The following is a 23,829-nucleotide window of genomic DNA, read 5'->3' on the forward strand; positions in this document are numbered from 1 at the left end:
CAAAAAAATCTGATTGACTGATGGCCGTTGATATATGATTGGCCGAATTTAGGTTTTCATGCTGACGTATAACTAACTGGCCTGCATAAGATAACGGGGAAAAAAACAGATTGTAAGACAGGATTTATAAAAAAAAAAATAGAAATTTTCTAAATTTTGGGACAATGTGGTCTGATAAAGAGTAGATTTATATAGATGTTTAAGCCAGAATGATTTGACATTTAAATATGATTTCCTTACAACTTTAATATATACAGGTATGTTTTCTTTATCATTATTAAAAAACTTTCTGCTAAGATTAAAAAACATGAAAGATTTTTTCAGTTGGGCACCTTGTATTTATAGTAGTTTATGTTTAGAACAATGAAGAATGCTTGATATGCAACATTCATTAAAAATGTATTTTTAAAACAAAATGAACTCAAATGAACCAAATATTATCACTATCTTTTTCTTATCATCTTCTAAAGTAAATATGAGGAGGATGAATTACATGTCATGGATGTGAGCAGCACACGGTAAGGGGATGAAACATAAGCATGGTACTCAAGAGGCCACACAGGGCTTGTTTTATTTAAGGTTGATTTATTTTTCACAGATAGGTTTCCTAAAAATGTTTGGATGGAATTTGTCAGTTTGTTTAAGTTTGTTAAACTCTAACTGGGATCAACAGAAATAGGTATTACGTTTAGAACAGATAATAAATCAGTGAGGAATTCTTTTCATTCTTTGCAGGACGAAACAGGGAGATCTGTTTCCGAAGAATGGGAATACTTTAGGTGTTAATTTATTGGTGCTTTCAGTAGACCTCTGCTGGGTATTAAATGTCTCTCTATTTATCTTTTTTCATTTCGCATTTGTTCCTGAATATCCTGTGCTTGTAACGTCCCAAGTTACCCATAAAACCTTCCAGAAAAGTCCTGAAAAACTCTACAAACCTTGAAGGAAAAAAAAGAAAAAGCATGGCAGCTGTATTTATGACCTCCTATGTGTTTTAATGTAACAAAAACAAGCTCTAGGATTGTGACGAAAGCTGTTAATAACCTAAGCATCGTCCTCCCAGGCGGTGGAAGTGAGGAGGGCTGTGAAATGACCAACGATTTCTGACCTCTGATTGCTTCTCCAGGGCCTCGGCTCTCTCCCTGTGCAGGAGGCTCAGTTCTGCTTCGAGCTTCTGGCAGAGATATTGCAGCTGAACGTGGGAGCTTTCAAAGGCTTGTTTTTCAGCGAGCAAGTTCATCATCTCCTTTTGTGCCCGTGCTGCGTCCTCCCTGGCTGCTGCTCGCTTCCCTTCAGCTTCACATCTACGTTCACTGAGCTCCGTTTTCTCACCTTCTGTCTGAAAGAGAAACAGACATGTTTATTTTAGTGTACTCTGCTACTCATGGATACTTTTGAAAATCCACAGATTCTGACCTGAAGTACAATGCGGTTGAGCTCCACTTTGTCTTTGGCTAAACCTTCACTAAGGGCAGCCATTTTAATGAGGGAATCTCTCAGGGTAGCATGCTGACTCTGCAGTTTGATGAGAAGACTGTCCCGTGCAGCGCTATGACGCTCCATCTGTGGAGTTGATCATTACAATCCTGTCAACTACCAACACATATATCTCTGGTAGAGAGTTGGATTCACACTGGCACAACATTTTACCTTATCTAGAGCCAAAGAAAGGCTAGCTTTGTCATCCTCCAGCATCTCTTTCTGCAGAGTGATTTGATCCAGAGATTCCTTCACTGTTATAAGTTCCCTCCGCAGATCAGAGTACTTTCGTCCAAGTTCCTGTAAATCCTTTTCTCTAAAATGTAAAACATACCACATGTGTAAACACTGTTTCTTTGTCTCGCATCATCGTCTTCTTTCAGCTGCTGCATTCAGGGATCTCCCAGCGGATCATCCATCCCCATCTCATTCATCATTAAATGTTCGCCTCTGTCACACCAAACTTCTGTCTGTCCTTTTTTATGTCCACCTCTCTGTGTTTTCCTCTTTTATCCTTGCTGTTCCATATTTCGCCTCCTTTATCTCATATATCTACCAGGGATGTGTGTTATTGATTACTGAATTATTCTAAAGTTGATTAATCTTATTGATCAACTAAATGTTTTGATCAACTAGGGGGAGTGGCGGCCTAGTGGTTAGGGCATTGCACTTGGATTCCAGAGGTTCTGAGTTTAAGCCCCACTCTCACAGACTGCCACTCTGGGTCCCTGAGCAAGACCCCTAACCCACACACTGCTCCCCGGGCGCCGCACAATGGCAGCCCACTGCTCCCGAAGGGGATGGGTTAAATGCAGAGAGTGAATTTCGTTGCTTTGTACTTCTGATAATTGTATTGACAATGAAGTTTAATTCTATTCTATTCTATCCTTTCCATTCTAACTAAGAGTTTTCTCTTGTATCAACACTGTCTTTCCATGACATAAAGGGTGTTATCATTTTATAAAAAAATAAAAAAGAAGCATATTATTATATTTAACAATTCAATACATTGACTGTATTAAATGCTGAATTCATAAACATAATAGATTCCCTTTGTGTCAATGAAGTGGGCGATAACTGGGATTTATGGCGCTTTCTGTTTGCCTTCGAATATCAAAATTTCCAACTTTGGTTTGAAAATTTAAAGGGGATCACCCTTGAATGTCCAAATTACAAGTTAGAAAGATGGTGTGACAGGAAGTTCCCGACTATCTCACCAAGATGGTTGTTATTCTCATCAATAGAAGTGAAAATGTCTTGCTTTGACCATTTGCAGCCATTCATTATTTTGTATATAGCAATAGATCAGTGGCTATTACCTACTTTTAAGTGTTTATAAGACAATATGTGTCGACTATGGATTTCCTGATATAAAATGTTCTATACAATTCTGATTGTATTGTATTGTATGTAGTTTTGCCTGAAACCAGCCTGATAGACTATCAGCATGAATCCTACACGTTACATGTTACTTCTTTAACAGAGTGGAATGTTAAAAAAGCCTGGTCTAGTAATATTAATCAGAGAACCTACTATCTTTCCTAAATACATGGTCAACTCATTGTGGCCATCTTTTTTCTTCACTGTTTGTTGGGATCCTCAAACACACTATGCGACTCCATGAGCACTTCCTACAGTATGTTTTTAAACTAGCTTCAACAACTCTCTTTATTTTCCTCATGGTATCCTGTCAGCTTTATCCCTCTGCACTTACCATAGCTCTGCACATTACCATCATTATAAAAATCCGGATGCCCTCTGGCTTAGGCATCTTAATACCTTAATTGATAGGTTATCCAGAGATTTCTGCACTTTTGTCGTTTTCAGAACTTTTCTTGCTTTGTCTTTACTAATTCTATCTGCTTTATTTTTCACTAGGTTTTCTCAATCTGTCCTCATTTTCCTTCATTTATCAGTCTCTGAATGCACTCCTCCCATCTTCTCAACACTTTCCTCACCTCTTAATACATTTCTATCACCATCCTTAATCAATCTAACCTGCTGCATGTCATTTCCAGCTCAGTCTCTCATCCTAACATATTGACACCAATCTTCTCCTCCTTCCTTTGTTTACAGCCTCCCAAAATCCCAAAACCCTTACATAGTTCAACCTGAAAAAATGAGAAATGTGAAACTCTTGATTTTATTTTGCTTGATTACATGTCTTTAGACAACCTAAAATGTTTAAAGTAATCACAAAAATGAGAGATAAAGTACTTTTTAAGGGAAGTCTTTTTGTTTAACATCATGTCTATTTGACATGTGTTAGTGATCTATGTTTTAAAAACATGGTCCTTCAAATCGATTGGGCTTGACAGGATGTTTGTTATGCAACGGTCACTGTTTGAACTCAAATGTACCCTCTGCTGGCTTCCGTGTGCTGGCGTGACAGCTGCACTTCCAAGCCCTCCTTCTGCTGCCTCAGGAGGTCTCGCTGTCTCTGGAGGTCCAGTGACGAACTTCTCAGTACATCCAGCTCAGCTCGCTGGGAGTCCACCTCCTGCTGGAGCCCAGACAGCAGCTTCTCCAGGCTCCCTTTCTCACTATGGGACATACAGGAAGAAGGAGGCAGAGGAAAACAAAGGAATGAAGTAATTCAGGGTCAACGAGAACAAGACTAGGATAGACTAAGGTTTCACAGTGCTGTATAATGACATTTTTAACTGGGATTCTTGCACATACCCATGTTTTTATATAGGAAAACAAAAGGTTTACTTAGAGATGAGCTCCAGCGTGCAGCGACTTCTGCTGTTTTCTTCCAGGCTTTCCTCCAGAGCTTTCTGAGCCTCCTGGTGGTCTCTCTGCATTTCCTGGATCTTCTGCTCCAATTCTGCCCTCTGGGTATTCTGCTCATGAAGCTGATCTTTAAATGTATCCACTTGCTCCAGAGCAGCCTTCAAACGACCATGAATCTCCTGTTTTTTGAATGAGAATGAATCATTAATATGGATTAATCCACCATTTTACTGAGTGATAATCGTTTGGCAATACCTGTGATTCTTTATGATGTTTGGACAGCACATTCTGCACAGCTATAAGGGTGTCGGTCTTTGATGGAAACTTGGCATGGAGAGGTGAGGCTGACATATTTTCAGTGGTCGATTTCTCATCCTCACTGCAAACCATCTGAAAGTTAACTAAAAGAGTTTAGAATATTATAAAATAACAAAACAATGCACAGGGGAATATAATTAGTATTAACCTCATGAATTTGGTATAGAATGGTTTGAAGGGTTTGGACTTCTGTCCGGAGAAGGACCACCTCCGTCATGTCTTCTGCTCTCATCGTCTCCTAAGCAGGAAAGCATTCAAGTTGGATCAGTAACATGCATGAGGCAAGTCTGACATTCCCCAGATAGCAGCCCTCTAGACTAGGAAGTTGTGGAATTTATCAAGCCTACAGTCCAGACTAGAGCCAATTTAAGTCTGCTTTATAACCATCTATCTGCCACCTCCAACTGCTGACTCCAGGAGCCCTACCATCTCCTCCAGACTGATTTGCTTGGTGCTGAGGCTTGTGTCACTCTCACTGTTCTGTTTCTGGATGCGGTTCAAGGTGTCAGTCAGCTCCAAGATTCTAGTTACAAATGAGACACAGAGATTTAAAAAAAAACACACACACACCCAAACATTTCCTCAGACACACCAACATTTCAAAGGTCGGCATGTAATCCTCCTGTAATACCATCAAGACTATCATATTCTGCACTTGAAATCATCACAAAGACTTTTGAAGATGGTGATAACATCAAAGGCACCGTAGATCAAGGTACTGTCTCTTGTTTAAAGTGTTCAGGAGGACAAAGGACATAAAGACACATAAAAAGGTCAGCATAAGACAGTATTGGTATTTAGGAATTCAATGAGGCTGAGTTACTCTTATGATTGATTGAATTGATATTTTAGATCCAGAAATGAATCTAAAATTTGAGGTTGGTAAAATACATTTATATTGTATCTGCCTCTGGTAAATATTAATTTTATTGCGAAATGTTTACATTTCTTAGCTTGCAAAAACAATAAAAACAGTAATACAAACAAACAAATGTAAAGATCAAGCCTTGTAACATTTTTGCAAATAATGCTATTACCATATACTGTATCTCATTTTGTACCTCTACTGATTTTACCATCCACAGAGAGAATTTTTTCCAATTCCTACTCAAAAATCTTCAAATAGATTCTTATTGTTAAAGATTCTTATAGTTCAAAATTCTTATTGTTCAAAAAAATGTCCAACATTTAGCTACATTCTTCCTCAGCATTCCCTCTGCATGCTACTGCCACCACCATGCTTTATTGTTGGGCTGTTAGGTTCCGTAGGGACCAATACTTATAATTCAAGGTATAGTGGAGGATTTTCACAAATGTTCAAAAAAAGACCTGCCCTCTCCACTTAAAAAAAAAGCACATGCACAAATCTGTACTCGCTCCTGGGAGGAAATTCCTATTATATGCGTGCAAGAGCGTGCATGAGGCCGTTTCTCCTCATACATGCTCTGTTTATAAGTTGCTGTTTGCATCACTCATACAAGCTTACTTTGCAAAAGAAGATTTGCAATTTTTCCACTATGTCAGACTCACCACCAAGGGCCCATCAAGGAAAGTGGGGAAATTCTGAATGGCCACTATGTATAATATTTTTTTGTAATTGTCACCTTCATCTCTATTTGTCATTTACTACCAACCTCAAACTGCTATTAGGACATGGAATGTACGTATTTAATAAGGCTGAACCGAACTTGTTTTCGAGTCTTATCCTTTGAGCAAGCAATCTTTCTTTTTTTATTCAAGCAGTTTACCTCTTAATATTTGGAATGATGGAAAAGCCCATGACATTTCAAATAAGACCCAAAACTTTAAGTCCTTTCACATCTCTGCTGTGTCCTCTTGCCTCATGACAAACTTCAAATGAGACTTCAACAATCGCTTTTTACTTAAGAAAGCCCAGATTCATGGAGCTCCTCATTGATAGCAATCCAAAAGCTATCCTGTCTGTGTCTGCTATGTCTTGGTAGGTTTGCAGCTGTGCCATCCTTTTCACATTGATGGCTGAATGGTTCTCTGTGAGCTATTTAAAGCTTTATATATTTAATTAAAGAAAAATTTCTCACAATGTCTTCCTGATCTGTTTTCCTTTGACTTTAGGGACACACCTCCAAGGCTTTTGACAACTAATAACAACTAATTAAAACTAAATGAAGTAAAACTAAATATAATTTTTGGTAGTTAAGCCTACAAGTCAATGTATATAAAAAATTTAAAGGAGGAGCTCACACACTAGATCTATTAGAAGAAAGGCAAAAAACGTCCTAAATGATTTGGGTCGACCATTTATGATTTTGCCTGTTTTTCTAAACAAAAACAGGACATCGATTTCAAAAAGGCTTAATTTTTTCAGTAAAGTTTAAATAAGTGTTCATTAAAAGCTGTTTTTGAATAATGAATGTTTGTGGTCCTTTTTATTATGATATTGAGAAATTAGTTAAAAAAAAAAAAAAACAGCAATATTAAAAGATAAATATTTAACTAGTAAGATCACAATCTGATGATGAAAACATTTCCCTTAAAGTTGTTCTCGTGCAAAGATCACAGCAACTGCCTTCTCCTTATTGGCCCATGTTCCCTTGCAGGTTGTAAAAATCCCTCCAAGGATCTCAGACTGCACTACTGCAAGGTCGCCATGCAGCAGGCCTTTTTAAATCTAGTATAAAATTACATACAGCTAATTACTTGATGAATTTCTGAAGGTGATTAATAATTTTGATTAATATTTTTGATTTTCATTAAGAATCTGAATACCAAGTTACATTTTGGATTCAATTCACTATTATGCATCAATTTCAATTTAACTTTTACATAAAATCGGTTTAGAATAAATTAAAGTTTTGGCTTGAAATATGATGAAATGTGCAAAAACTTTGAGTATAAAAACTGACAAAACTCCACAGATACGTGGTACCTCATCACAGCCTAGGGGATGTTTCTTGGTACTGGAAGTAGAAATCCCCGTATAATGTATAGAGGAGCAAAGAAAACCTGGCGTCCTGTGGTCAGAGAACTTACAGTATGTCTAATGTATTTTTTTTTTGAGAGATCAGTCTGAGCACAAGAGACTTGGCTTCGTTTGTTTATAGAAGTTCAGATACGGGTACCTTCTTGAACAATAGGTTCAAAATCTATTTTGTGGTGTCCTGATCCAAAGATGAATGTTTGAAACAAATCCCTAAAGACTCTCAAGCAGAAACATCTAAAATCTGAAGATCACATAGTTTTTAACTGTGGCTCCAAGCTCTGGCCGGGTGATACTAAGTTTTTCTAAACTCCTTAAATTCATTTCTAACATTACATTAAAGCTTTCAGTAACCTCATCACATCTTTGCAGGAATATTTTGTTAAACTGATTGCCCGGAGGATGCAAACAGCATGTAAATTACATGATTTCACAGCAAATTCAAAAGGTCCTGAAAACTCAAACATTAGATCAGCAAACATGAACATCACATGCAAAGAGAAAATGCTGCAATCATATAAATGATGCTAACAAACAAAACATACAAAAAGAAGCAGCAAGTTGTGCGCAAGTAAGGGAAAGCTACAAACTGAGGCTGCTTAACAGAAATGCTCCAAACCACTAGGGGGAGCTGACGATAATTAACTTATATTGGACCAGATCCTTAATGAATACCTGAACAGGATTCTAAGGGAGAGTGTTTATAAAAGATTAAAATAAACCATTCCTTTCTTCCCTCCAGATGTCTCTCGGACAACATCCCATTTATGTTTTTGCTACCGGTCTGCTCCATCCATATTAAGTTCTAGTAATTTCTATGTTCGGGTACCGTATGAGTTGATGATTGACTCCCCTTAGTGTTCTGGAACACTCCTGCTGAGCTAGTTATTCAACTTTACCTACAGTTGTTTTTGCTACTTGCTGTATGTTTTATGTGTTTGCATCATTTTTGTGTTTGCAGCAGTTTCAATCTTGCTGTTCTCTATTTTCGCATCTCTTTGTAGCTTTTCTACTTTGCAGGATTTTTTTTCTTTGCCTATGTATCTTTTTTATATTAGTCTCCTTTTTGTGTTTGCAGGACCTTCTGAATTTGCTGTGAAATCATATACCGTATTTACAAAGCGTTCGTACCCCTTGGTCACAGTACTTACAGTATTAGTCCCACCCTTCCTTGGAAAGACTTATATATAATTAGCATCTATTATGGATTTAAAAAAAGAAAACAAATGAACAAAGTACAGATTACGCTTTATTATTTTGAATTTTAGAGAATATTATAATTTCTGGGATATAGATATATATAGTGTTAGTGAACACAATGTAATCTGACTGCTTTGACGTCATATGGGTAGGTAAAAAGATTTTTCCACCTTGAGTTGAGTTCAGATTTCTCTCCATCCCAGAGAACCTGGAGCTCCATGGTCTCCTTCAGCTTCTTTTTCAGCTCCATCCCAAGCGCTGATGTTTCCGACCCACAGCAACGGTTCTTTGCTGCTTCCCTGGTCTCTAAGCTCTTACATGCAACATGCAGCAGCTGACAAACAGCAGCACACTCACCTCGCATATCGGACAGAGTTCTGTAGAAAAAGTCATATGCATCAAGAAAGAAATATGGCTAAGTTTACATAAAAAAAGGCTAAATGTTATTTATGTGTTTGTGTGTGAAAAGAATGTGTCTTTACTCACTAATTTGAGTATAGGGGTTAACTTTGAACTGTAGTCAGTTCCAGCAAATGGTCTGATAAAACACAGCTACCATAATATGAACTATTATTAAAACTAAATACTTTCCAGTAAAGTTATTATAGTAGTTAAATGCCAATGAGTTTAAGAGTTCAGACTCTCCTCTGATTGATGAGTTTTACATTGAATAAGGACGCTTCTAGCCATCTGTTCCCATCAAGGAAAGAATAAGCAGGGGGAGCACTAACCCTGATGACCTGCTCCACTTTGATCCTTTGATCAGAGATGCTGTTGCAGTTGTGAGAGTCAGACAAAGTAGACCTGGGGGCTCTTCTTTTACACTAAATGGCTGGAGAGTTTCTGGCTCAGTGCTCCACTCACCTGTCAGTGAAAGTCTTTAGGTGGGTGAAAGTGCTCCGCAGAGAGGCGGCCTGGCGCCACAGTGCCCTGACGCGAGCCTGCTCACGATTCAACCGGGAGGCGTACGTCTGCAAACAACAGAACATGGTCTTGTTAAGCAAAAACTGCAGTAATTGTTGCTTACAGCAACTTCTAATTTTATTGTCATCCCTAAACACTTGCATTGTTGGAACTCCTGGACTTGCCCTGGCACATTTACAACTAACTGGAATTCCCTGAGTTTACAGATGCAGCCCATTTACAGTGCCGACGCTGGATCGTTTGGTGCAAACGATCCTCCTCCTCAACAGCTGGAATGTTTTCACAGGAAACAACAACTACAAAATGAACAGGGAATGAGAGTAAATTCAAGAAACTGGCTATGAATGGAATTCCAACCCCATATGAACTCAGCAGGATTTTAATTGCACATTTTTTCTGCACTAAGGGGTGAACTTGAACTTTCCCTTTGCCTTCTAAGCTCAAGCCTTTCATCTAAGTAGTTGTTTCCTCCCCACCTCTTGCTCTCTGCGCAGGCGATTATCAACCCACTCAGCATCTTTGCGGGCCTTCCATAAGCTCTCTGTCAGGCCCTTATTGACAGTGTCGACCTGGTCCAGTTGTTCCCGCAGCAAAGAGTTCACTTGGCTTAGCCTGGCAGTCCTGTAAACAACATGTCATACCAAATAATGAAAGAAAAAAAAACTCTCCTGAAGCTCATTCAAGTAGAATGAACTTCAAACAGCAAGGATATCACTCACAGATTTATAGTTTCAGCCATGCTTGCCAACCATGCATTTAGAGGATGAACATGTGTGGCACTTTTGCAATGTTTGTGTAGGGTTACATTCAATATCGAGCAGATCTGATGGATTACAAAATCTTTAGACAGTTCTCTCCCACCCCACCCACGCAGATATATTAAAAGCATGCCATATAGTCACTCCTATATTTATCTGTCAAACAGACGGCCAAAATACACTGGGCTTTATAGGGCTTTATAGGATGATGCAGGGTGGGGGATTAAGTTTCACTAGCGCATGTGTGTGTGAAAGATTCAAGATTTCAACCCCAACGGACACCACCTTGCAAAAGTGTCTCTTTTTGAACTTTGTTTCACCGAGTTGTGCATTAATCTAAATTTGATGGGAGACAGCAGCACAAATTAGGAGACAACTCTTTATGGTTTTCAACATTTTCTTTACAAACAACACATGGAGCAAGAATGCAGGCTGCTAAACTTAAAAACAATAGATTTTTGGGCATTTGGATTAGGATCCACTGATTGTGCTGTAATGTTTATTTCATAATAAAGCCACTGATTTGCTTTAAACTTAGATAAGTTAAAACTGCTGTACATTTAACGCATGTTCTGGAGAAAAGCAACGCAGGTATTCATCCTTCGATTCGCTGAAAATTTGTATGCAAAAGCAAGTCTGGGAAGTCAGGTTCACACAGCTGCTGGGAATATCTCTGATTCACAAATTTCAAGTATTTTAGAGTGTTTATGGCTTTTCAGCAAGGAATGCCAAAACATTAATCCTTTGTCATTAACTACAGATGAGTCATTTTTTAGAATTTAGCAGGAATTTCCTACTCATCTGTTTAAAATCTTTCTTTAAAGTCGTAGGGAAGCGGCTGTTCCAACGGTTGCATTTCCGAATTCTCCCAATTGGTGCACGATTTTACATGAGTGGATAAAGTGAATGTGATTGGTCGTTTATCAAAGGGCCGGGATTGTTGTGGCGGAAGGTTCACAAGCAAGTCTGGTTGTGGCCGGTTTGTCGGAAGGATCTTGCTAACCAGTTAGCAACTTAGTGCTAGTAGGTTCCCAATGGGAAATTCCATTGGGACCAAGTAGCACTAAATTGGTGACTTAGAAACGACACTGTAAAGGAACGCTATGGACAGCGGAAACATGCAAGAGGAGGAGAGTTTTGTGTCGGAGGTGGTGGATTAGTCTCCTCCGTCATACATTTTTTATTTAGAGGAGGAAAGCGGGGATGAAGATGTTGTGGAAGAGGACGCCAGGGCTGCAGAAGCTTGGTTTGGTGTAGAAGGCTTACAGCCGTACATGTTTGAGCCCTTGCCTCGCAACGCTGCCAGTTCTGTTAGCTCTACGCCTGCTGAAGACACAGACGTCCATCCCCGGGAACACTGGGACAGAACTCAATGGGAAAGTAAATGATTCTTATTTCTTATTCCAACCATTGCGTATATTAGCTGCGACATATGAATCAAGATGCTTTGACCTTAAAAAAATAAATTTATAGATGACCGTTGATATATGATTGGGCGAAATTAGGTGAACAAGCTGACGTAGCCTGCATAAGATAACGAGAAGAACCCCCACATATTTTAAGACAGGATTTTTTTTTTTATTGGTATTTTCTAACTTTTGGGACAATATCGTCGGATAAGAGTACATTTATATACATGTTTAAGCCAGAATGATTTGATATTTGAATATAACTTCCCTACGACTTTAAATTGAATAACTTTAGAAAGCTGATGAATAGAGAAAGTTGATGAGCTTAAACAGCCAATTTAGGGTAAAGCAACAGCATCTCAATTTGATTAAAGTTTAATCTTTTAGGGTATCAGTAAGCTCCTGTTCATTTTTTAAAAATAATCTTTTTAGTTTAAGGTTCTGCTCTGTTCCTTTATAAATGGACCCTTTAAAGCAAAATAAAAGAACATAAAGGCAGCAGAATATTCCTCTATAAACAAAGCACAGAGAGCTCTGGATAGTCTCTCTCTCTCTCTCTCACCGGCTTCGCTCCTCCTGCAGCTGAGCAGAACGTTTCTGGATAGTGAGGTGAAGATCCTGATCCTCATTCTTCTGACGCTCAGCAGAGTCCAGGTCAGCCTGCAGGTGAAAACACAAGCTTTACCGCAGATATACTGACAACATTTAGCTGCTAGGCAGCAGCTGTTTAATGACATTAATCGAAACAAAAATGTCACCATAACTGGGTATTTCATAGATCTAAATCCAGAATTATGATTGCTATTGATGAAAAGTTGATGTATGCATCAAATTATATTATTTAAGATACTTTCCATTTATGACCATTACATTTTATAGAAATCAGACTAAATTAATTTTCAATGATTGCTTTGGTCAGGGAAAACATTTATATGCTGAGGATTTTGTACTGTTTTGGTGCAAGTTGTTTTTCTTTTGTTTAATGGTAATCATGTAAAACATTTTAAATACTCTTGTCCCTCTCACAGTAGTATCTCTGATTCTCTCATGTCTCTTAAAATCCAACCTCTCAACCTAATACGCCCTCGGCTCCCTCTACACCACCCACTCTCTATGTTGGTGCCAGACACCCTGTCCTCGCTAATAGAAACCACATGGCCCTAGAGCACTACAACACCCTGCGTGCCTCCAAACTGCCCTTGCTGACTCCTCGCGTATAAAGAGAGGAAGAGATTGAAAGAGAGGGAGACCCCTCCCCTTCAAAACACTCTAAACCACCATCTAAACCTTTCAAATCAATCCTGAGACCCCACCACTATCCTCTCTTCTCTACCTCACCCCTCCTCTGGATGCTTAGTCTCTCCACCAGGCTCCAAGAGAGCCATTACAATGGTCTCACTGTTCAACACGGGACCCAACGACTTTGCCAACATTATTCTCACATTTTCATATGCCCTTTTCAGACATTTATGCTACAAATTACATTAAGTGCTATCACGCACTTGGCCCAAAGCTCTGCCGGTTTGTATGAGGACCCGGAGAGTATAAGAGCAGTGTTTACTGCTCGTCGTTGAGGTGACAGCCACGGGGAACGAGTCAGAAGGAACAACATGGGCGGCGTTTTAAATACACAGAAGTACAGCAGCTGGGGTTAAAAGGGACTCTTGGAAACAGCTGTGCGTAAGAATCCCTGATTATGCATGTTTTGGAAAAACAGTAACAGCAACACCAACTGTGGAGCAAACATGTACTTTTCACATGAACCCTGAATAGTTACACAAAGCTTAAGATTTACCATCTAATTCAACATCTGAAGCCTCAAAAAACAGACTTTGCACTACAAAGTTTTACAATAATCGAAACCTTAGTAATGAAGGGACTGAAAATACATCCATTTAGGATTGGCGTGTTGCCACAACAAAAGCAAATCAAGGTTTTATGCAGTTGAGGTTTCAAACCCCTAAAAATTCTCTGCTACTCCATTCCTGCTATTTAAGATCCCTTAGAAAAGACGTCATGTTTTGCTTTTGTTGATGGCCAAAACACAGGCAGAGTCATGCTGAGATGATTTAATAAAGAAATTTAATGCAAACTTACAACAGCAACACAGAGGAGGGGCTGGACGTCACTACAGGGTAACGACAGAAACAAGATCCAAGGGTTAAATGCTGAGCAGCTTTGATTACTGGGGTAAGGAAAAAGGTGAGGCTTAATTATCAGAATGTATTACAGCTGTGTGGGGAGCATGACCACACTGGCCTGCTAAAAAGTAACCCCCCGCCAATGGGATTGAATTGGATTTGATTCATGAACAAAACATGCCTATAGTTTTACATACATTATTGCATTACTTTGTTTATTATGAAGAACAACAAAAAAATATAAAAAAGCAGAAAACGTTTACCTGCCTGTTTATCTTTAAAGCACTGCAGTCTGGATTTAGCAGTCTGCTGCAGCTTAAAGTGTAACACACCCCATGTGAAAACCACAGCTACAGTACATAGGTAAGAGAGCTCTGACAACTCCATTGACGACAATGGCCAACATTTCAAAGAGCAATGGCAATGAACAGAGCTTGAATAGTTTTGTTTATAGATGCTGGAGATCGGCCTGTTTTTCAGTGTAGTCCTGTTTCTCTGACTGTGACTGTGACTGGTTGGATGTGCTCTCTTCATCCTCTGACATGGGAGCTGGCTTCTTTTAAGAGTAAGAATACTCATTCCATTGGCAAATCATCTTATTTACCTACTCAATTTAAGGGTAAATACACTTAATTTAAGAAATTGTTACTTATTTCTAGATTATTTTTCCAGTGTGAGGAGCAGGGCTACTTGTGGGGACAAGCAGGAGGTATGGGTAACCTCGGTAACTCACTTGCTTAGCCCAACCTAGCTTAGCCTTTCTGAAGCATTGAGGGTTGACCAGGGGCATTGGTAGCTACACTAAGGATTATTTTTATTTTTTTGTTTGTTTTTTGAGGGGACAGGATTTTTTTTTTACCCCCCAGATGCTAGTTGACGCATTGTAGAGCCCAGGGGGCGCTGACTTAGCAATGCCTGAAGCTGCTCCAGGCCTATGATGATGATTGTCTCTACCAGTCTGTGCCATTTACACCAACAGAGAAATTTAACTGCCATCTTTTTAACCAGTGAGAGAGGCACTATGACGGTTTAAGACAAATATTGCAGAACTGTACAAACTCACATGAAAAAGTGACAAAGTCAAACATTACATTACATTACAGCCACCCATGGGCCAGGTTTACTCAGTGTATTTGCCAATAAAGTAAGTTTCAAAAATTATCTGTTTTACAACCATTTCAATAATCTTTTCCTTGACTTGGACAATTTTTCCGTTTCGCCAGCACTGTAACAATCCCCCACAGTTACATGCTGTAAACACCACGTTTCACTATGGGGGTGTCATGGGGTGGGGGGATGTGAAGGGGTTTGCACCCAATTAGCGTTATCCTCATTTTACCAGAGCGCCTTCCTCCATACATTGGGGAGTCGCCCAAACGCCTTTTGGTAAATTCAAAACATGCCTTTCTTATTTCAAACACCCAGTAATGGCTTTTTTTTTTTTGCCGCTCTTTAATGAAGCCCAGCTCTGAGGAGTGTATAGACTATTGTGGTATATATTCAATCTCCTTACCCTATGAGTTCTGGTAGGCACCCTTCTTGTTAGTTTTGTTGTGGTACTGTGTGCTTTTCATTTGAAGATGACGGATTGGAGACAATCCAAGGGAGCTTTAAAGGTTTGGATATATTTCTATAATCACAACCTGCCTCGTACTTGAAGAGCTTCTTGGTGACCATGGGGGGATTCAATGAACCAGAAACAATCTAAACAGTCCACTGGGATCAAGAACACTAACTGAACAGAGGAAACACCATAAGCAGGACCGAAATCTAGTAAACACTGACAATATGTAAGCTGAACGACGTATGGAAATATGAGAGGCTTAAAAAACAAATGACAGATTTATTGAGGCATACTGCCTCTATAGCAATTGTTGCTGCTCTGCTGGTTGGCTTTGCTCCACTTTCCTTTTCTTACATGCAATTGACTGCTTGAATTTTTTTAATGGAGGAAAAACATGACTAGTCAACTAAAGGAGCAGCACTCATTACTCTCATTAAGTACAAAAAATAAAAAATAACAATTACTTCATCTAGCAAGCATCATTTCCGTTAAGCGGTTGCTGTTGCTACCTGACTGGATAGTCTGACTACCAGGTATTAAACCCTTTTTCCATTTTATACTCTAACAAGGTCGCTACAAATAAATACATTTAACATTACTCCATGTCAGAGAAGCTGGTTAAAACATTATGATATACCTAAATCAGAAAAGGCGTATGAGCAATGTAAGGCCTTGCTGTATATTACTTTAGGCAAAGAGTTTTTATTGATTTTGCTTTAAAAAACACACATCTTTTTATCATTTTGTTCTTTTAAATCTTTGTTGAATCATGATGAAACGGTATAATACCATACGACCCTGGCTTTTTCACTCTTGGTTACAATGAAAAACTACAAAAAGGTAAAGAAAATTCAAAAATGAGTGATTTTCTCTTAATTGCAGCTGGTAAATAAGGTGATCTGCCAATAGAATGAGAATGTTTGACCCTAAAATAAGGTACTATTAACTTTAAAACAAGAAATTTACATTTAAAATTTAAATAATCTCATGAACTCTCTACCTTCTCAAAGAAGTGAAAATACACTGACAAAAAAGAATTGACTTCTTTCAGTGTATCATACTGTGAGCATCTCATACTGACCCACACCTAATAAAACCATTCCATTGCAATTGAACACTATTTATTCATTACCAAAATGCTAAAAAATATAAGCATGTTTTTCTTGGAGTAGCAAAAAAACCTGAGGAAAGTGAAGCATCTGCAGGACGGGGACATTTTAAATCTTAATGAATAGAAGTGTAGCATGAAAGAAAAATGCAATTTAACAAATTTTTTTTTTTTAACAGACCTACAGTAGAGTCAAAATCGACATGTTACAAGATGAAACATTACAAAATAACCTTAATATTTTTTATTCCTTGTACTTTTCAGCCTGGACGCCTAAAAATTTCAACGGATGCTAAAGCGGGTGTGGGTCATGCAGTGCATATTGTCAGGAGATTTTTTAAAATATAGAGCATAAAGAAAGTTTTGTGCACTCGGTGACCAGGTATCCTCGGCAACTCATAAAGGTCTCCACCCAAACTTAATGTGGAGGGTTGTTTGTCCTTTTTTCATGCACAGCAGCACCAGCGTGTGAGCTTCTTGCCAGAGCCTCGCCCCAATTCCACACACCACAGAGATGACGCTTTTTTATGGTTTCTCCCCCCTCAGCAGTAAAGCGTGAGGCCTGGGCTGCTGCGGATTAGCCCCGCTCTGTGCAGGGAGCTCCCAAGGGGGGCGCCCAAACAATCTCCCTTGGAGACCATCTTTTCACTTGATTGTCTTGCATCACAAAATCACATCACTACATGAGTGTGATCTCACTGTTTCTCACAACAAACAGATGAAATGACAACTGTAAAAGCAAAAGAGAGAAACCAATAATCTTAGCTTTCCATCTGCCTTGACTCAGGGGGGCTTACATGGCTTAGTGGGGGCCCAGAAGTGTGCTTACTGAGCCCTAAGCTATTTATGATCCGCTTCGGGGTAGAATTAGTCTTCGGCAGCCTCTATGGCTCCCAAAGTTAGCTGAGCCCAATCCCATGAGGTCACCAAGTGCCATTCTGCAATAATGTTCAAAACACAATTCATACAGAAACAGCCCTTGTGTCATGGCAGGTTTTATGTCCCCATATGTTAGCTATGGCTCCTTTTATTCTTTCATACTCATGCATCAGTTTCTTGAGTGCAAGGGACTTTAGGCCGTTAAAATGTGGTTTGTATTAGGTTTTTATACGTCTTGATATTTATGATTTGTGCCACTCCTTGTATTGTCTCTTTTGATAAATATTTCAAACAACATCAAGGGATAATCTTGCTTTGATTTAGCTGCCAACAAGCAACAAGATAATCATTTTAAAGGCCCTTATGAAAGCTTTGGTGCTTGGGCCAAAACGTTCTGCCCTACCGACAAGGAAGATAGGAGAGAATAAAAAGAATCCATCCAATTATGAGGATCTGGAGAGCTTTTCTAATTTTCTCCTGTCCTCACCGAAAACAAATGGACATTTTTTACTGATTCTTCCGTTCAAAAACTCATCAACAACCTCAGTTCTCTTTCTTTCCATCTCCAAGGGTGACATCTGGCCAGGCTTGCGGTCGGCATGTGAAGGGTTACAGCTGCAGCGGTTTGCTCTGGCTTGGCCTCAGCCCAGAGGCTTAATAAAGGGAATTAATGGAGTGCACTATCTGTCAGATTCCTAAACACAGCTGGAGCGGATGTTCATCGCCCCTAAGCAGCCAAAAGCGCTTACTATCCTACTTGAACAACATACCCCTCCTCCTCCCAACATGTTGTCCCCGGTGTGCTGACTCCGTAAAAGAGCCCCAGCTGATTGTGAAAGCTGTTTATGTATCATCACTGACTGTAATTACACAATATGGGACAATAAACAGAGAGAGTGGAATGAAAAACGGGGGGGAACTGCTATGAGCATGTTAAGAAACGGTAAACTTTTTTTGTTTGTGCTTAGGAACATGATGAATAAGTCATACAATGAAGTATATAAAACATGACAAGCTGTACACAAACATGTATGCATCCACTCAAGACTTTATATGTTTTTTGATGTGTTTAACTAACTAAACATTATACTAAGTGCTATGCTTTAAAATCAGGTAATGTAAAATGTTTTAGCTGACTGCTTTTTTTTTAAACAAATTGAGTATTCACTAAAGCTGTAAAGCCTTCTCTCAGAGGAAAAAGTTATTCATTTTTAGAGTGTCCATTAACTGTCAGATGTTTTGGACCCGTTCCAGTTAAGCTGCAGCGTAAATGAACCGGAGTGATTAAGAAAACATGTGGAAATAGACAGTAGAAGCATGATAAAAGGGAACGGAAAAGCTCATAGGCCTGACTTTATGTAATCCAACTGTGTTTGACAGGGCTCCTATGAAGAGAAAATTGGGTAAAAAGATTGAAGAGCGCCTTGGCAAATGGCAATCGGTGACCCCTATATTGACCCTAATACTGCAGTATTTTGCAGGCAGCTGCTAAGTGTCCAGGCAGTAGGGTATGAGCGTCTATGTATGAGAAAACCCACTCTGGCAGTCTTCCAAAAGCAACACGTAGGGTACAGAAACATCAGGCGACGCAACACACAAACTAGGTCAAAGTTTATCCTGGTTCAGCAGCAATTTTCTGGGGTCACCAGGTTTCGCAAAGAGTGACTTACCAGGCCAACTGGAATGCTTTCAGAGCTCAGGTTTGAGCTTATAGCAGTATTGTGGTAATAGTCCTCTGACAGCTCAAAGATTAGGAAAAAGCAGGGATTTGGTATGATATATGTCTCTCAATGGTAGATCGTTCTCTGCCAACACCGTCCTTCAAAACTCACCGTTTTCCTTAGAATAACATGTGTCATATTTTCATTTATTTTCAGTTTTTTTCAACAAAAAAACAGGGGAAATTATGTTTCTTTAGCATTTTCGTGTAGTTGAATGTGAATCTACGGATCTTTTACGATGCCTTACTAAAATTATGAGTACATTTTCTTAAAATTGGAATTTTATGTGAAGGATAAACATAGATTGGTGCATTATTAAGAAGTTTGGGGCAAATTATGCAAAATCTTCAAGTCCTTTGATCAATAAGGTCTGATAAATGTTTGACATGCCATTGTATTCCGACCATTACTCAGACACCCTAAATAAAATCAAATGTAACCTACTACCTTAAAGCTACAGTGTGTAATTTTTAGCGACATCTAATGTCCAGACTGCAGACCGCAGCAACATGAACAGCTCCCCCCCACCGCTTCTCCCCCCCAACAGTACAGCGAGCGTTATGGGACAAAATGTCTTCCACGACGTCCGCATCACCTACCTTCTCAAGTGATGAGGTTTGTTTACATAGATAATTTTACAGATAGTATTCTCAGGCATAATACTGCCATCTATTGTTCAGTACCGTCTCAGTTCATCTCTCTCAACTTGCCGTAGTTACTTTCGAGCGTAATGGGCGATCTCGCAATCGCTAGTTTGTTGGCTCTGCGCTGCCGTAGCGCAAAGATGTCAGCCTCCATGGCTGCGAGACCCGCTCCTATGTAATTATAAATAACGAATTCTAAGGCAACGCAAATATTAAGGTTAAGAGGCTGAGCTCGTAGATGATGATAAATAACATAGTTATGTATAATATATTACATTTCTGACTGTATATCCCTGTAATTATTACACACTGTAGCTTTAACAAGCGTTCTAAATAGTAAACAAGGTCATCCTGTTTTATTTAATCCAGCTGTTAGTAGAATGCCTCAGAGTAGGGATTTGTTAGTAAAATGTGTTTGCAATGTAATTGCAATTTTACAAAATGTTATTTTCAAATTGCAGAGGCACTACATTTTTTGTCACATTACATTTTCTAGAGTAAGACACTGACTTTTTCATGCCAGCGGTTTAGGTGGCTGTAACACAGATGGGAAGAGAGCGTTGTAGCTAGTTCTTGGATCCATGCATGCGAGTAGAATTAAACACCTTTCCACACAAAAGTAACGGTAAAGTCGTGCACCAATGAACTCAAGCTTTTAAGATCAACATCTGCACCACTACTACTTCAAATAATTGATGCAGTTCTTCTGTTAAACACGAGGATCATGCCAAACAGAGGGGTTTTTTTTACATAAAAGCAGGACTGCAACAAATATGCAGTAAAATTGTGAAAATAATGCACTGGTCAAGACAGCACTGTAAGACATCCATGTTTAAGGTTAACGAGCAAAAGAAAAAAGAAGCAATTCTAGGGTGAGTTGGCCTTTTACGATGTTCCTCATGTTATGTATAAAAAACATTTAAACATAACAAAAAAGCCCAAACAATGGGCAGTGAGTCCATTTGTAACCCTCTACTTTGTGTGTTGGCCATTGCTATACAGAACACTAAAATCTGCAGCAACATTTAAACCCGGAGATGCTCTTATTGCACTGGATATTGCAGGGTAGCATAGAATCATGAATATTTTGAACTTTAAGGGGTAAATTATGCAGAAAAAACTTTAGTATATGTAGAATATTAACTATTTTGGGTGTTTCTCATATAAGCCCAAAAAACAGCAAAATGAACAAAGAAAACTTAAAATAAAGGGTAATAAATAAACATTGTCAAAGTCAAGGAAGCAGGTTTGACACTTTGGCATGGACTCTCCAATATCATCACCAAAATGCACATTTTGAAATATAACCATATTTCATTCTGAGACAAAAAGAAAATAAGAACTGATTTATATCAATGTGAAGTACTTCTCAGGGTTCTATAGAACTTCCTATGTACTACATGTTAATAGGCACAAAGTAAGGGAGCACTCAGGTTCTCTGGGGAAGAAGTTGGTGTTTTTCCATTGATAAGCTGAATGAAGGAGCGTTTATTAAGAGCTGTGAGTCGCTACTTGTTCTTGGATGTCAGAAAACTTTGCAGACACTAAATCAGATTGACAATTTAGCTTCATCAACAAACATAAAACACTTGGTTTTCTTTTTTTATGTAGTGTTGTTTTAACCATCTATAAATACCAACAATAAAGATGTACAGATTTAGATCTACCAATTGCAGCAACAGAATGAGGGTAGTGTTGTCACAAAATAGGGGCTTATTCCCAAAGAAAAATGTTCTTTTTTTAACTCAAGGCTCTCCAGGGAAAAGGCAAGCGACCTTCATAATTTGCTTCCTAAACAGTCACGACTACATGAAGCAGCGACCTTTGGAGGCAATGAACGGAGACGCTGAAAGTCAGGAATAAGGGGGGGTCGGAGTCTACCTGAGCAGACCACAAGGAGACCCTTCATAACCCACCTCTCTTACTTGTACCAACAAACACATGTATGATGACCTGATGATGACGATGACATACTGTCAACACACAAGTAGTATCTCTACCACAACAAAAAGATGGAATACATTTTTGAAATGTCCTCATTTGCATACATTTTTGATTCTGTTCTGACTGAATTACTTCTTAAAACTTCTTACTGATACCAACAAACTACCTTTAATCTTTTTTTATATTTGCTTATTTAGTTAAAAAAAGACTGTCCCTGTTGGAGAGAGATGCTGATGTTTGCTGTTATCGTATTTTTTTCCAAATGCGTTAATCTCATCTCTATCAGGACACATGGACAAGTACCATAAAGTTAACAATATTTCTGAAAGCAGACCTAAATGTGTAATATATATATATATATATATATATATATATATATATATATATATATATATATATATATATATATATATATATATATAATATATATATTTTTTTATTTTTTTTTTTTTTATTACTTTTTTTTATTTATATATGGAGCAACATTTAGCCAAAACAAGCACGGGTACAATAAACATTAAAAATGCAAATAACATTCCATGATTTAACCTTGGCATAAAAAACCTTGCTGCCCCACAGAATGTTGCTCCTACCCTCTCTGTGAGACTGGTTTGTTTGACCAGCGGCTGATCGCCGTCCTTCTGGCTGGGAGAAGAATGCTCCCTCAGGGCACCGCTTCCCTCCAGCTTGCTAACCTCTAGGCTCTCACCTGGGTTTGAGAAACAGATGAGGAATACAGAGGTGTCAGTCTTTGCATGTGATCATGCTTGATACAGTAGTAGTCAGTGCTTTTGTCTAGGAAATGAGGAGCAGAGCTTTCGTTCCTACCAGCTGGCTGCTCGGTTAGGTTGCGAGTGATGATCTGACAAATTCGAGTGGAGATGGGAAGGAGAGTAGCTCTGGATCCTTCTTCATCGCCTTGAAGTGTCAGGCTAACCACGCCTGAGCTGCCATCTGAGTGAAGCAGAGTCTCCTCCAACCTCTACAATCACACCGTGTAACATATCGCTTTAATGAACGTGAAAAGTCAATTCATTGCAGTTATGCTGGTTAGCAGAGCTGTTGCATGTAAGGATTATTCTAAAACACAGAGCAGTACTTACAGGCAAGTGCTAAACTTAAAGGAAATATAAGGCTGCGCACTAAAGCCTAAACTTTTTTACATTACAATGTCTGATAAATGATTTCCTGTTAAAAGAGGAGTTTGTTTCTGAAAAGGAATTAGACAGGAATCTCATAAAGCATAATAAATGTTCTACAACTAAGACGAAAATAAAAGATGTTAATTTAAGAGAGACTTTGTAACCTCTTTTAAGTAATTAATGCCTTAATGTTATCACAGCAGTCAAGGCCTTGTTTTAGTTGTTCATCTTCGCTTTTAGAATCATTCCTCTGGTAATCTGAGGTTTCATCTGCTAAGATCCAAGTCTTGAAAGGTTGGAAGGCCGCCTCACCATGGTCCTGATTTTTAGTTTTGATAAGGATGGAGCCATGGATGTCTCCTCATCTGCAAACGTGTATGATGTAAAATATGATGATGCGGCAGACGGGAGTTGTATAAAATACTTATTTAATTGTTAATCATGGCCACTCCCCAAGAGGTGAGCCTGGTTGATAAGCAGCAGCCATTCTGTATCCCTAAACAACTTCTCTGATCGGAGTAAGACTATAATTTCTATCAAAATCTTTTGTCATGTCTCCTGGTTATTTAATACATAGAAGTTATGAAGTGTTATTTAAAGTTTGTTCTGAGTTCAGTGAGCTTTCGGTTCTCAGGCCACCAGAAAGTATGCCACAAAATATTGTCTTTTTTTTTTTTTTTACTTCTGAGAAAATGTGTTGTCCCACATGGACATGCATGGAATACCCAAAACCTTAACCTTAAAGATTCAACATTGAAATGGGAAAATGTGATTCCTCTAGCTCTTAAAGATAAACTACTGGGGAAAACATCAGTTCTGACATGCAAAAGGCAGCTAATATTAAGGTGTAATAAACTCACACATCATCAATGATAATTATATATATATATATATATATATATA

General features: G+C 38.7%; 1 protein-coding gene across 1 annotated transcript in view; it reads right to left on the minus strand.

The window, feature by feature from the left end:
• Positions 1-23,277, minus strand: part of LOC107088663 (rootletin-like) — a 59,216-nt gene extending 35,939 nt beyond the window's left edge. Inside the window, exons 1-15 of the mRNA XM_015380966.1 lie at positions 23,239-23,277; positions 22,613-22,766; positions 22,378-22,493; positions 12,346-12,443; positions 10,093-10,237; positions 9,557-9,663; positions 8,863-9,069; positions 4,960-5,056; positions 4,682-4,771; positions 4,471-4,605; positions 4,195-4,394; positions 3,840-4,022; positions 1,651-1,795; positions 1,417-1,563; positions 1,109-1,339 (exon numbers count right to left, since the gene is read on the minus strand). Coding sequence (XP_015236452.1) covers positions 1,109-1,339; positions 1,417-1,563; positions 1,651-1,795; positions 3,840-4,022; positions 4,195-4,394; positions 4,471-4,605; positions 4,682-4,771; positions 4,960-5,056; positions 8,863-9,069; positions 9,557-9,663; positions 10,093-10,237; positions 12,346-12,443; positions 22,378-22,493; positions 22,613-22,766; positions 23,239-23,277 — 2,094 coding nt within the window. The remainder of the gene's footprint in view (positions 1-1,108; positions 1,340-1,416; positions 1,564-1,650; positions 1,796-3,839; positions 4,023-4,194; positions 4,395-4,470; positions 4,606-4,681; positions 4,772-4,959; positions 5,057-8,862; positions 9,070-9,556; positions 9,664-10,092; positions 10,238-12,345; positions 12,444-22,377; positions 22,494-22,612; positions 22,767-23,238) is intronic.
• Positions 23,278-23,829: the final 552 nt, after the last annotated feature.

The sequence above is a fragment of the Cyprinodon variegatus genome, unplaced genomic scaffold, assembly GCF_000732505.1.
Source record: "Cyprinodon variegatus isolate N-32 unplaced genomic scaffold, C_variegatus-1.0 Scaffold226, whole genome shotgun sequence".
In the NCBI taxonomy this organism is placed as follows: Eukaryota; Metazoa; Chordata; class Actinopteri; order Cyprinodontiformes; family Cyprinodontidae; genus Cyprinodon; species Cyprinodon variegatus.